The 16,180-nt window shown below is 32.3% G+C and overlaps 1 protein-coding gene across 1 annotated transcript; it reads left to right on the plus strand.

The window, feature by feature from the left end:
* Nucleotides 1-1,721: 1,721 nt before the first annotated feature.
* LOC123210689 lies at nt 1,722-8,830 on the plus strand. Its single transcript, XM_044629174.1, has 4 exons — nt 1,722-2,077; nt 7,846-8,081; nt 8,235-8,460; nt 8,535-8,830. Exons 1-4 carry the CDS (start codon nt 1,972-1,974, stop codon nt 8,651-8,653), a joined length of 687 nt encoding a protein of 228 aa, XP_044485109.1. The 5' UTR covers nt 1,722-1,971; the 3' UTR covers nt 8,654-8,830.
* The last annotated feature ends 7,350 nt before the right edge of the window (nt 8,831-16,180 follow it).

Consider the following 16,180-nt stretch of genomic DNA (forward strand, 5'->3'; position numbering starts at 1 on the left):
ATTTTCAAACCATGTTTTAAACTCATAAAAGCTTTTTTATGGTTTAAAGCAAGCTCGTAAAGCTTAGCATGAAAGATTAACTAATTTTCTTATTGAAAATAGTTTTTCAAAAGGAAATGTGAATGCCATCTTATTTATAAAAAGACATAACCATGATATTCTAATAATTCAAATTTATGTGGATGATATCATTTTCAGTACTACTAATGAATCTCTATATAGAGAATTTTCTAAGATAATTTAGGGAGAATTTGAAAAGAGTATGATAAGGGAGCTTAACTACTTTCTTGGTCTACAAATCAAATAACTCAATAAGGGAATTTTGTTAAACCAATCTAAATATGTGAAGGACCTCTTCAAAAGATTTAAATGAGTGATGCAAAAGAGCAACCCACTCCCATGAGCACCTTAATCAAGTGTTGATACTAAAGCATATAGAAGCATAACATGTGCATTATGATATTTAACAACACCTAGGCCTAATATTATGTTTTGTGTATGCATTTGTCTAGGTTTCAAGCTAATCCCAAGGAATCGCACTTAAATGTCGTGAAACGAATTCTTAGATACATTAAGGGCACCTTGAACATTGGTTTATGGTATCCTAAAAGGTCTTCATTCGCATTAAGGGCATTTTCAAAAGTCAATTTTGAGGGACGTAGGATTGATAGAAATAACACTAGTGACACTTGTCAATTTTTAAGAAACATGTTGGTCTAATGGTTTTCAAAGAAACAAAACTCTATAACAACTTCTACTATAGAAGCCAAGTACATTTTCGTGGCTAATTGTTGTACACAACTTTTATGGATGAGACAACAATTAATGGATTTTGGTTTTGAAATAAAAAATATTCTAATTTTTTGTAATAATATGAGTGTCATCCAACTTTTGTATTCTAGAACTAAATATATAGTTATTAAACATCATTTTTTGTGTGATCATGTTAACAAGGGTGATATCAAAATTGAATTTATTGATACAACTATTCAACTTGCTGATATTTTTATCAAGTCACTTGATAAATATAGTTTTTGCTTCACAAGAAAAGAACTTGGGATGATCAATGCAAACCAAGTAAGTGAAATGTGAATGTTTGTGATTATTTGAGAGTGCATTTACATTCACATAACATAAACACTTAATGCAAATTCGTGTCAAATTAATTCAAACTTGTATTCAAAGTTTATCGAATTATGAATTATATCAAATGTCCTTGATTCGGTTAAAATATCCAAGATTCATGTTTTTGAGATATTTTGGTTATTGTAAATCTAGACCTTTTTTGCAAAATTTGGTTACTGCAAACTTTCATTATTGCAAAATTTTGATTGTAAAATTCTGGGAAATTTTGATCTATAAAGCCTTTGCAAAATTTTGATCTGTAAGGCTTGCATGGATGTGCCATTCATGGTCCAGGTGTGCTGAAAATTGGCTCAAGTGAATTTTAAAAAAATGCATCCAAACGGTCATCGGGATTTACTGATGCACAACTGACTCTTGTATCAAATTTTAATAATTTTTTTGGCATAGTTGGCAGCCACCTCGTGTCGCTCGTGCATGTAAAAGAAATATTCCTTCCAACGACTGCTTGTGAAAAGAATATTTTAAAATGCTATTAATATATATCTTTTTAATTTAAAAAAATATTATTATTATTAATTCTAATAGGCACAACTAACATGCGCAAAAGTGTTGCACATGCCATTTGTGCCAATGCACTTTTATAAAGAATGAAATTCTTTCTTTTCGTCTCATGCTGCACACTTTCTCTTTCTTTTCAAAAAAAATCCCTAACCTCCTTATCTTGCTAATAACTATTCTCCCCAAAATGCTTTCTTTTTGCTCAAAAATCTTACCAAGGACCACATTCAAACACACATTCACACCATTTTGCATCTTTTCATCTCCAGATTTTTTGCTCAAATCATCTTAAGAAAGTCTTTTCTCCACGGGTCTTTATTAGTGTCGATGGTTCAAGCTTCTCAGGGGTTTGACACGTTTTCTTCACAGGTTTTGCACGGGTTCTTCCAAGCTTCATCAATGGGTCCAAGAACTATGACTACCAAAGTTGTAGGTACATTTTGCTCTACTCGTGTTAGAGTCGGTGCTTTTGATATTATGATTAGAAGTGATAAACAAAAGAAATAGTTGGATGCAATTAAGCATAGAAAAATTTGTGTGGCAAAAAGCATTTATTTGCCTATTTCATAAGAAATTGGAATTGCAAATGAGTTCATGAAGATAATCACTAGAATTATGTGGAAAAAATTATTTTTCATGAAGCTTCATGTGTACAAGAATTTAATATATGAGTTCTACAGTTCATTAAAGTTGCAAATGGATTCCAAAAATGACATTATAGATTCCACTATGAATTTTAGATTGTGTAGTGAGAATCATATGGTCACTCTAGAAATGTTTGCTACATGGTTAGAATATGATTGTGATGGGATCTTGGATACCCCGACAAATTTTAATCAATTGAATGTTTGAAATAAATTAAGAGGAAGGGAAATGTATCACTCAAATCTTTTCAAAATCAAGGAAATTAGATAGTCCAGTGTATAAAGTACTTTATAGGATCATCACCTACACTTTGAATGCAAGAACATATTCAAATGGATCAGTCTTTGTTCAAGATTTAAAGTTGACGTTTGTTGCGTGCCATGAGATCCAAGTTGGTATTATGAGATGGTTTATTCATAAATTGTATTGCACTAAGAATGATACTCGCGCCATTCAATTTGAGATGCTTATAACATTTAATGCACAGAAATTTGAGTTAAACTTATAAACGAAAAATCCAAACCATTATATCAAATTCCAATATCCTAACATCCTCAATGCTCAATCCTTAGTAGAGATAGAATTACTAGAAAAGAATCCATAAAGAGGGTACAAAATCTGAGAATACTATTTGAGACATCAAAGAATTATCAATGGTGAAGAAGAATAGGTTCCTCTTAAGTATCAAGTGAATGTTCCTCTTATACCAAGTGATATTCTAGGATTGAACTCTTGGGCTGAAAAACAACCTAAAATGGAAGGTGAAGAAGTGGTGAACCCATTCCAGGATTAATATGCTGACATGATGAGTTTCATAAGCAAAAGATTTCAGGTTTTACAACTCCATCTGGATTGAATCATGCATGAATAATAACATTTAAGAAAGGATCATAAGAGCTTTCGACAAGAAGTCCATGATTGGACGGATTGATATCTATGATCATACATGTCATTTTCACATCATGTCATATTTTGATCATTTTGTATGACATGCCATTTACACTATATTTGTTATATGGTCAAAGGACTATTTCCCACCCAAGTTTTGGTGAAATGACAAACATATAACCGCAGCAGATGAAAAACTCAAATACCCACCCAAGTTTTAGTTTGTTAGGATATACCCATAAATTTTCTAATAGAGTTAAAGGATAAAATCATCATTTTACCAATAATATTAAAATACTTACAATTATATCTCATTTTCTCTCTTAGTTTGAAAAACTAACAATTTTACTCAAGTATTAAGTTTTGAAAAATTTACTTTCTCCCCTAAAATACCAAACCTAAAATCTAGTCACTTTTGCTAGCAAATGGTGAACCTAAGCTGGACAAAAGAGTTGTCATTGTCTAGAGAATGACCTTTGGATGATAACCATTGTCTAAAGACAACGAGTGTCGTTCATTTTGGATGATAAGGGTCACCCATTTTGGATAGCGCTCCTTGTCTAGCAAAGTTCGAGGCCTCCAACCACCATTAGTAGCCAAAGGGAAGAAAAACCTAGGGATTTGGAGGATAAAAAATCACATTTCAAAGTTAAGGTCTACAGGTGAAATGTTAATTTTCAAAACCTTAAGGGAAAATTGGATAAAATTAGATATTTTTTAATATTATTATTAAATAACGATTTTACTCTTATATTTAATAACAAATTTAATAGTAGTTTAAAGATAAGTGGGTGTTTGAGTTTTTTCATCTGTTATGAGTATGCTTTTAGATTGAGTTAAAACTTGGTTGGGAAATAGTCATTTGGCCTTGTTATATTTGTTACTTAGGTTTATTTCAAAACTTGGATATTACTTAGATTTTAAATTAAAATTTTCTCAATATATATATTTCAATGTCACTATGATGATGATTGTTAATGTTTTTCATCATGATTGTTGATATTGGATGTCTTCGATTGTTTGGAATTGATTGGAAGAAGCTGAAAAAGTTGTGGATTAAATATATTGAATATTGGAAGTGTTATTGACAAATTTTTTATTGATAACAAAAAAGGGGAGAAGAGAGAATATAAGGGAGATTTTGTCAAAATTTTTCCAAAATGTTAAACCTTTAAATTTTCTTGCTTTGACAAATCTAGTAATATAGTTTTTGCACCAATGTTAAAATGAGTGGAAGTTTTTTACAGGCTTAAAGTAAGGGGGGAGTAAAATTGATATAAAATGAAAATTTTCACTTTCATGATTATATTTTCAATTTAGTTTTTGTCATTAATAAAAAAAGAGAGATTGTTGAACTCATAATGTTTTAATAATGATAAAAATATAAATTAAAAATGTTAACATGTTTGAAAAATGTATTAAACATTACAAAATAGACAAATATTTGAAATTTGCAAGACAAAAATAACATGGAATTGGGTTTAGCCGTGACGAAGTTGTGCACTTCCTGTTCAACCTTCTGGAAAATTGGTTGAAATTTAAGGGAAAAAAGGCCTTGTCTAACTATGCAAGATAACCTGTCTAGTTATGTTCATGCTTTTCTAGTCGTAGTCATTCCATATTGCTTGTCCAACCATGCTCCATGAGGGGTTGTCTAGTTGTGCAAACTTGTCTTAAAAGAATGCCAATGCTTTTTTGATATCCAGTTGTGCAAATGAAGACCTCACCTAAGTTTTATCTAGTCGTGCTTTAATTATGCCAACCATGCCATTTGTAAAATCAAGCTCGTACTTCAATTGTGTGCACAAGTTTGCTTACAAGTCGCTCAAGCTTCTAGAATTTTTTTTTTTTTTTACAAAAACAAAGAAATGAAACAAGGCACCCGTGCTTAGTGCATTTAAAGCTATCCATTGAGAACTCTAACCAAGGTTAACTTAGCTATAAAAATTAGATGCCAACTGTGCCTATGGATTTTTAAGAAAAAAATGTCTTTTTCAGTAGAGAAATGACTATTTTCTCAAGGTGACTCAGTTCAATAGAAACATTGCTTAAGCCTGTTATTGTAATTCTATAAATTGAGTTATGTTTAAAGAGAGACAAGTTACACAAACACGAGAAAAAAAAATGAAATAGAAAATCTTCCATTCTCTATTATTTCTCTAGATCTCTCACCAATCTTTAACTCATATATTTAAGAGTGCTTTCATGCAAAACTCATACACTCAGCCTTTATGAGGTATTCAATACTCCATATTTTGTATTTCAATTGTCTATTACTCCAACTCTATAAATTAAGTTGAGTTTGAGGAGAGACAAGTTACACAAACGCGAGAAAGAAAAACGAAATAAAAATCTTCCATTCTCTATTCTTTCTCTAAATCTCTCATCAATCTTTGATTCATATATTTGAGAGTGCTTTCATGCAAAACTCATACACTCAGCCTTTGAGAGGTATTTAAAACTCAAAATTTTGTATTTCAATTACTCTTGGATGAAGTCTCATATAACTATTGTAAAAAGGCATAGTTTTGATTCAACTAGTGCAATCCAGAAATAATTCGAGAGAAAATTTCAAGTTAGTTGCTTAAATAAGTGGACGCAAAAAAGCTCCAAACCATCTAAAACTCCGTAGCATTCTTTTAACTCATTCTTTTTAGTTTGTGCTTTGGTTAATTATCTGATTATTGTTTATGGAAACTTGATTAAAAAAATTTCTTTTGCTAGATCTTTGATTAGTTTTTCAATATTTTTGGTGATAGCAAGAATACCATTAAAGAATTTATATTCTTTTCCGTTTTCTATAGGTTGAGATTACTTATGAAATATGACTCTCAAACCTCTGTGATTTGCATAATTGTTTTGTCTGTGCATCTAATCACTAGCCTATCAAGCACTTCAAAAGGAAACAAGAAACGCTAAAAACTAGGTTAACTAAACCCTAAATCCTAAAATATGACTCTCACGTGTTATCTTTGTTTTTGGCAGAATTTAATGTTTTGGGCCTTGTTAAGACTTGAAATTATGCCCAAACCTGAAATTTCTGGATGAATTGAGTTTAAACAAAACAAATGAAACCCTAATTTATAGGTCAAGTTTGAGTAAATGAAACATGATGGCCCAATTAGGCAGATCTGATTGATAGGTCTAATCTCTTTTTAAATTACAACTTTAAAATTTGCATTTTATAAACACTGCATTTTCTTTTGCCAATTTTGTTTAAAATTTTGAAATTATGAGCTTCTAATCTATGTTATTAGTCTTGTTATGTTATGGTTGGCTCAATCATTATTTCCCACCCTAACTTTTTATCATCATTCATTTCTGGTGGTGAAACTGTAATCTAGAAGAGCAGAAAGGTCACTACCTATGAACTTTTCTATTTTCTTTCCCCCTTTCTTTCTATTTTCTTTTTTCCTCTTACTCTTTTGGTTTTCCCTTTTCCCCATTCTTTGTTCTTTCTCTTTTGCCAGTTATTCTTCCCATGTATTAGTAACTGTCTTATCTCCCCTTTTTCCTCGTGCATGCCTTGTCTTCTCCCTTTGCCAATTTTTCTTTATTGCATGACTCCTTCGTCTTAGCCGACAAGGAGCTCTCTCTTACCCATAGCTGTTTGACTACTTCTAGCCTTGGTTAGTGATTGCAAATTTTTTCGAGGGTCTAAGCGATAAAGTTTTAATTTAGTTGGGGTTTTGATTTTTCAAGGGTTGAAGTGGTAAATTTTTAAGTTAGCTAATATTTTTTTAGAGTTTAGGTAACAAATTTTTGAATTTGCAAGTACATATTGGTAATTTTTATTAAGTGTTAAAAGTAGTTTATAATTTCGACAAAAAGACAACAATTATCTCTTGTAACCTGAACATAATTCATTAATGAAAATAAATAACATGTGAGAAATTAGAATTTCAAACTTAAAGGGTGGATACTTGTTGATTCGTCAAAGTGTGGGTGGGAAATTGTCGTTTGGCCTTGTGGGTTTACCAAACTTGGTGTAAGATGCATAAATGGGATTTTAAACTTCATTAAGAAACATGTCCGACACTCCACACATTTGCCTGGACTGTTGCCACTGTCCTCATACACCAGTTCTATGATTCTGTGAATGGATTAATAGTTGGTGACTTGCCTCCACCTGCTCTTTCCTTCTTAGTCCACTCCATTCCTCCAAATTTATACGCTAAGTAAAGAGCAACCCACCAAGTTTTCATTTTTCTAAACGATTTCACCAAACTTCTGCTATTCAATTTTTATTTGTCAATCTTACTAAACTTCTAGTTAAATATTTGCACAATGTGAATATAAGGAAAAATCTTGAAAATTTGGTTTCTGGGGTTTTTTTGTTTAAAAAAATTTTGAAAACATTTCACACCAGTCAATATGAGAACAGAATTTGGCAAGAATACCAGCAAACCATAAAGTGTACAAGTTTGCCAAACTTCATTTATATAATTAGCCATAGATCACCTCTCTCTTTCTTAAATTTGTACTGTCTTCAATCTTTTATAATGGCACACTCAGTGACCCTTGAGCGTTGTTTTTTAGCTACAGCTCTTGTCTGCATTTCTTTCTTTTGTTGCAACTTTGGTATTTAAAGAGAAATTAAGTGTTGTACCCTTTGTTTTGCTATGGTTTGTAGTTATAATGCTAACTATTTGCACAAACTCTTGACAGGTAAAGCAGATGCTCAAACAGGGATTGGCGGCACAGGTGGCATTGGCAGTACAGGCGGCATTAGTGGCACAGGTGGCATTGGCGGTAAAGGCGGCATTGGTGGCACAGGTGGCGTTGGTGGTACAGGTGGCGTTGGTGGTACAGGCGGCGTTGGTGGTACAGGCGGCGTTGCTGATGGTGATGGTGATCCAGCTCAAATTGTTGCCAAAGCCTTGCTGTGTTTCAATGATAAATATGTAAGTGACATGCACTAGCAGAAGTGAAAGACCGTACAATTTTACATAAATTCATTATACTTAAAATTTACTATGATTCTTCCGTTATGTTAAATTTCTAACTATTTATTTTGGAATTATTTTGTTTCTTTTTCCATTTGGACAAAGTTTTAGATTTACAGCAGCTGCCAAGAGTCGTGCAGATTGACAGAGAGTGGAAACATCAATGTGCCTCCTGACTATGTAGATGAATACTGCAACGGGCCGTGCCTTACAGAGACACACCTGGTGCTCAGCTGCATAGACAGCGTCTTGTCAAACTTCATATTCTACAATAGAGCAACCATAGAGGATATTGAAGACACCATCAAGGCAGGCTGCGGCTATGGCCCTGAAAGAGGTAAGCTTACTCATTACTAACGTTTTTCCTTTAATTATTGCAAAATATCATAAGCTGGTGCTTGTGATGCGTAGGTGACTTCAGTGTAGCTGAGCATATTCAAGCTGAAGAAAGCAGTGCATACAAGACTGCTTCCCAGATTCTGTTAGGACTTGGAGGGATGGTCACGGCTGGTGGCATGTTACTCGGATAATTGACATGTAGATTGAAATAAATAACTGATGGGATGAATAAGTCTTGCTTTGTTAAATATCTAGGAAATACACAAAGCTCATGTATAAGTTATCCAACTGCTGTCTGCTGCAGAAAATTTTAAGTATCCACTACGAAAGATTGGTATAAATAGTAACAGAATCAGTTACAGATTGAATTTGGAAGCCAAATTAAAATCAAATTGCATATGCAGGTATCATAAAAGAGACCCCTAGCTCCACCAAAAAAATACCCAAATTGCATTCCCTTTCTGCTTTCTTTGGCATCTTTCATGAACTTCTTGTCCACTCTTATTTAGTCCTCAAGAACCCCATCAACATCAACGTCATGTCCTTTCTTGAAAACAACATCCCTCCCTCTTCACTTTCTTCCTCAAACACATGCCTTGTATTGGACTTTGGGAGAGACCGCACGCTTTCTTTAGGCACTGTAAGCGAAAGCCTCATAAGAGTTCAAGAAATGTTCAAGAAAGTTATAACCGTATACAGAACTTTAATTCTTGTGATATCTTCAATGATAAGTGGGTGGTTGATGATACTGCATAATTGCTGCAATGACGATAAAATACCGAAGACGTGTCATCCTTTTTGAATGCTTATAGTTTATCGTGAATTTTGCTTCTCTCCTTAAACCTTATTTAGTGACGACTATCAATAATTAAGTTTTGGTTTTGGTTTTGAAAAGAATATCTAACGATATTTATTGAAGCCTTCAAACAGAAGTGTAATAATTTTAAAACCCATATTGAACAATCCTTATTGATCCTATTCAGTAAATCCATAAGACTATCATCCGTTCATTTTATTATATAAAAACCATAATTGGCTCACATAAAAAAATTCCCAATATGTTAGCAACTTTTTGAATAGGAACAGTGGGAGTCTTTGGTCTGTGCATTGAGAGAATCGTTGAAAGATAAAGCACATTCCATGAAGTTTCAAGTACGAACAAAATCAGGACTCGGGTTCTATTCTTTCATATTCAAAGTAAATCTTTAATCCCTTTAGCAGTTTGCTGATTTTGTTTATCCAATATGCCATCTTATGAAAGAACTTTAGTAGAAGCATTTTGTACTTTATGCTTCCTTGATGATGTAGGAAACACAACTGCTCCATAGACTTCATAAGATTACCATTTCTTGTTTTAGAATAAAAAATCTCAGATAGGATATGAAAAGGAAGAGACACGCTTAGGTTTGACATGATTCACGGCTCTTCCTCATAGTATTACCGGTGGACTTACCACAAAAGCATCAAGGGGTAATATCTAATTCTCTTTTCACCTTTAATGTTTCAGTGCTCTAGTAATATTACACTGATCTTCGACTTCTTCATTTCAGAATTAATTATTAATACAAAAGCAAATTTAATAAGGAAACAATCTTTGCTGAAAATCAAAAGAATTTTCAAAGTCAAATAGAATCATTCTCACCAACTCATGCCTACATTTAAGGATCATTCTCATCAAATTTGTAGGGAAATTTCGGGTCACCGAATCCAGTGAAGGCATCGGAAATATAACAAAAATTTGAACAATAGAACATATAGCCCAAAACTTCCCTTGCTTGGATCACGTTTTAGTTAGAACATATATGAACATGGAATGAACAACCATAGTGTGTTTAGAATACAATACCTATGTTTGGAGGCTCCTTTAATCTTTGCATGACAAGAAAGTTGCTTTTCAACCCACAGTGAGGCAGCACCTTAGTATCTATGCGAAGCACAAACGAATGGGGGCTAATAACGTTCATAAGAGGCTTCTAGGGTTTTGTGAATAAGAAGAGTGTTGGAAAAATAGACATTCGTATATGTATTTTGGTAAAAAGTGCAAAATTGTGAAATCGCGTTCTTATTTATACATGTATAATCATTATATGCATGCTACTCTAGTTGCTTTCAGTTAAGTCCAACATGACTTATATATGCGAGGACGAAAATCCGATAAGTTTATTAGGTTCAATCAGTTCAAGTTTGTACCTATGTCAAAAGCAATATGTCCAAGTAATTCCAATGGCCAATTAGAAGTGTAATGTAATTGGATATGAGAGAATGAGTGCAAGGAAAATAGTAGATCCAAAAAAAGGGTCTATATGTTGTATTCCATAAACGTGCACAAAAAGATCAATATAACCAATACATAATTTTCCATAATAGAACCAACCATCCAACCAACTAAAAATCCTCGATATTTTTATTGCGAACTCCTATGTAATACGAGTAACCATGGTGTTGATTTTACGAGCTTTGATTGAATGAGGTATTGGCTAGATAGAATGGCCTTCACCTTCTCTTTGAGCTTAGTGAGCTCTTCAAATGGTGTTGGGGTAGGAGCTAGAGGGGTAGCAAGGTACTTTTTTTCCTTTAATGTTTGTGGTTCCTCTTCTTATTCTTCTTAGGGTCCTAAGGTTACTACTCCAATTGGTTCAGAGTGTAAAGGTGCAAAGGCAAAGCTTCCATCCTCTTGCCTCTTGTAGATGCCCACATTGCGAAGCATCTTTAGGTTGAGGAACATTTCACCCTAGACTGTTAGGATAGTGGTCTATGTTGGGCGAAGACAGTAATAACTTCACCACACATGATTTTTGGCTTCTTATTTTTCTTGTCTATAGCCACCTAATGTAGACGATTGCAAAGAAAGAGCTAGCATTGAATAGGTTGTCGCTTATTAAACAAAACAAGGTAAAAAAATCCACTCTAGAAACGACAACATCACTACTTAATTGTGCATAAAAATGGTGAAAAATGAACCTATGTAAAACATGTTGGAATGGGTCTTTGAACATTGAGGATTTATCAAGCAAGCTATTTTCGTACTTAACCCAGTCAGCCTAAACCAAAACTAGGCATAATCTATGGTAGGCTAGGTATTCACAATGGGTTCTTTATCTGAGAATCCAAAAAGGTGATTAACTTCTATGATAGTGAGGCTAGAAATATGACTCAAGAGACGGAAAGTAAACAACATGCCTTAGTCAATGAATCAAAAGTAATGGAACTCAAAAATTTGAGAGTTAGGGAATGATAACTAGAAAAAACAAAGCAGACAAAACAATCAAGCTTACAAGCTATAAGTATATCATTGACTTAGTCGAAGACTTAAAGTTGCTTTAACACCTCAAAGTCAAGATACATGGTTGGTTCCATAGAACACAATATGAGCTTCTCGTAGCATTGTTTTTGAATTGGCCCCTCAAAGGTGATCAAAACAAAAGAAATCAAAATGGAAGGGTCTAAGATAGACATGGGTTGAGTGGTCAACTGAGTTTTTTGATGCTTGGGATTGGTCTCAACTTCCTCTAAGGAAGTTCATTTAGGAGTAGTGGATTTCTTACCTATGTTTTTGCTCTTAGGTGCTTAAACGAAAGAAGAGAGATTCAGGTTAAGATGACGTGTGTGAAAGAAAAGCTGGAAGTGCATTTATATAGGCGTTTGCATTAGGATGGAAAACTCGGGAAACCTTAACTTTTGGCTAACTTGGCGTCAAGACAGTAAGTTATTTTGGCTCATAGTAAAATTATTGAAAAAATTAAAACGTAATTAAGTTTAATTAAATTGAGATGAAGCATGGTAATTGTGACACTGAAATTCAAGATCTTCCCAATATTTCACCTAACTAAAATAAGCACAAGTAACGTAAGTCTATTTCTTTTTACCGAAAGTAAATTGCATCCGACCCAACCGTAATTATAAAGACAATTTGGCCCACCACTCATCTCAACCTAAGTTTTAAGTCCAATAAACCTAGAGATAAGAGACAAAAATGTAATGGAACATGTACAAGTAGAAAAAATGTAATACAACCAAACTTATTACTTAAGCAACTAAACAAGTATTACTATAATGCGCTTCCAAACTGGTTAAGCACGTGGTACTAAATTTAGGCATAAATTTAAATCAAGCAAGCACAATATGGGGCATCATGAAAAATATGGATGAAATGGTGATGGAAATAGCAATGCATGTTAACAAGAATGTATGGTAAAAGGGAAAATCAATGCATTCAAAGAAAACACAAAAGAAAGGTTAGAACTTCACCATCTCCAAGCTAATCTTTGATGTAAATTATGGAGTGGAGTAACCGAAGTGTGAAGCCTCTAAAATGTTACACTAACCAAGTGATTTTTGGCCCTTGGCCGAAACTAGAGAGAGATAGTGAGGTGAGAGAATTTTTTAAAGCAAAATGAGTTCATCTAACTAAAAATGCACTAACATTTGTTTTATATAATGGTGGACCAAACTGTAATTGCATAATTTTGCATGGCACCTTGTAAATATGTTAATTCACATAATAGTCATGCATATCCAATATACATTAGCTACCCAAGTTTTTTCTCATGAACACCTTAACCTTTAAAATATCATTTTCCCATTTATATAACACTTCATATAATGTTAAGTTTATTACCTTTGGATGATGCTTGCCATCCCTAAATAATCAATCCTTTATCTCTTTGAAATACTTGGTTTGTTGGTGTAACTGTCTAGGTTCACCATGGTGTAGTTATGAGTCATTTTCGGATGAACCAAAAAACATATTAGAGAATAAACGACTATGGTAAACATCTAGCAATGTATCATAATCCCTAAACCATGATGAAGACACACTCCATTGAACTTATTTTTGATTATATGTTCCATGTAGATAAGATCCTTCCGTTGTCAAATCTGATCAAGTACGGGTTCATGGTTTGTCAAAACTCTAGTCTTGATATTTCATCGAATTGTAGATTGATATATTCAGAATGTATTATCATAAACATCCTTCGTATAACTTATATTAAACTTTAGTTAAAGCTTTTGTTTCCAATATTTATCATTGTTTATGCAAAAACTCAAAATTGAATAATTACCAAGTCAATAGATCGTCTGAATCCAATAACTCAAAGTCAATGGATCCTTTACTGATCATCATTCATCTCCATGCATGAACCATGTATAACCAGTATGTCTTTATTATACAAAACATGGCTGATTTGTATTTATATACCATATGAACCATATGCATTTGTATCAGATTCAACTACGATATCTCAAGTCAAAGGATTACTTCGTATATTAGTATAATTATACAATAAGTCATTGACTACATTAGAATGTCCATGTGATTTATCATAATTAGTTAGATTCGAATCTGAATTTGAGGTGAAGAAGATGAGATAATAGAAACCGAAAGAGAGGAAGAGATTCATAGGATTATAAGCGACTTTTTTCCTAGTTTTGATGTCTTCAATAAATATAAAGTGAATTTGGGTGGCTCAAGCTATAATATTCAAAAAGAGGATCCTAATAATGAAGCAAAGAAATTTTATAGATTATTGAGAGATTTGGAGCAACCATTATATAAGGGTTCTAGGATTTCAAAATTTCCAACTATAATCAAACTTTTACATATTAAGAGTCTTGATTGTTGGAGTAACGAGTCATTTACCATGTTATTACAAATGTTAAAAGATGAATTACTCTTTGATGGTTCAACATTTCCAAATCATATAATCAGACAAAAAAAACTATTTAAGATCTCGGGCTCTCTTATAAAAAGATAGATGCATATGTTAATAATTGTATGTTATATTGGAAGAATGATGACGAATCTAACTTTTGTAGTATATGTGGTGTTTCAAGACAGAAAAATGATAATAGAGGAATCAAAGTTGGAAGGAATGGCAAAAGAAAACCAATAAAAATATTGCACAATGAGATACTCCCTTTTAAAGTCAAGACTTCAAAGGTTATTCATGTCTACTAAGATAGCATCCTTTATGAGATAACACCATGAAAAAAGAATAGATGATGGAGTAATAAGGCACCCAACTGATTCTTTATAGTAGAAATCTTTTGATGTAATGCACAATATTTTTGCTTTAAAGCCTCGTAATGTGAGACTTGGTCTTGCAAACAACGACTTCCAACCATTTGCACATTCCAAGACTTCATATAGTATTTGGCCAATATTCCTTATTCCATACAATTTGCCTCCTTGGATGTGCATGAAAATTGCATCCTCAAGAGGCGCATTGTAAAGATTGAAGAGAGATTGTTAAAGGTTAAATGTTTTACGCAACAAGACTTAAATGCATCAATTGAATTTTTCCCCTCTGAACTTGACCAAGAATTCCATGAGGTTAGATTTTCATAACTTCTACTTTTACATATATGATTACTTTTTAGATATATGATAACTTTTAATCATAAAATGTTTTTTTCCTTTGATCGAATGATTCAAAATATTGCAAAACAATGTTTAAAAGTTAGACAACATCAAAACATTTTGACAACTTTCTTGTTAGATAGGTATTATATTTTTAAACCTCCTATATGATAATTAGTAATTTTGGTTATGTCTTATTTTTTTCTTTATTGAAATTAATCTTAATTTCTTCTTGTTTGACTGGGTCTCCACATTGTTAATTTATTACTTATTAAAAGTAATTGGTGAGTATTGTTTGGCTCTACCATTTTTTGGGCTGATTTTGGTTGTTGAAATATTTAATACTATTAGCATCAAGATTTGGTATTAATGATGGGTTCTTTTTGTTTGTTTGTGTACTTTTGTTGTCAATGCCCCCAAGCTAGATTTCCAAATATTTTGTGCTAGATATCTTTTACTACTATGCAATGCCTAGTTTTAGTTAATATTATCAATGAAAATGGAAGTTGAAAGGATCCTAAAATCATCGATATATAACAGCATAATCCTGTGAAGTGACATGTAGTGTACTTACAAATATATCTTGCACATTATTATTGAAAAGATTTGTCAATATTATATCTTATTGAATATATTTTCTATTAGTGGGTAGTAATATTGGCAAATTAATTTTTTCCTGGGAATAATATTTTCTAATCATGTTTTTCACATGTTGGAGGCTATACTTCAATCTTCAAACAAATCAATCACCTCCTTCATCCATTCAAGGGTAATTTTCTTATGATTGACTATTTGCTAGGTGAAACAATTGCCAAGTTTAGTTTAAAAATTCAACTTTATAGAGTACTACGACTGAACTATTTTAAAGTGATTTTAGTATTAAAAGGTTATATATCTCATTGTTATTTAGTTTTCAATAATATAGGGAACATATAGTAAATATCTAGACAATATACATATCAAAGTTATTTGAGTGGAATTTTTATTGATTTAGCTTTCATTGCAATAAAGTAAAATTTTTATCTTTAAAAGAATGCCTACTACTAACAATAAAACTTTTGGAATAGTGATTCTTTTTTGGACAAAACTTAAAAATCTGAGTGTACCAACTTTAAAATTTAAGTAAAATCTACTTGTAACAAATTTTTAACGTTGATTATGAGGAGAGATTACCATAATATGAAATTTATAGTTTTTCTTTTTATTTTTTAAAATTGTGGATCATATGAAGACTTTTAGATAATTGTGATTAGAATATAATCAATTTGAATGATTATATTTTGATAATCAAATTTTTATTATCAAATATGATTATAACGATGGAGATATTCATCATTGATATTGTATTTAGTAGTAG

Source organism: Mangifera indica, chromosome 3, assembly GCF_011075055.1.
Source record: "Mangifera indica cultivar Alphonso chromosome 3, CATAS_Mindica_2.1, whole genome shotgun sequence".
In the NCBI taxonomy this organism is placed as follows: Eukaryota; Viridiplantae; Streptophyta; class Magnoliopsida; order Sapindales; family Anacardiaceae; genus Mangifera; species Mangifera indica.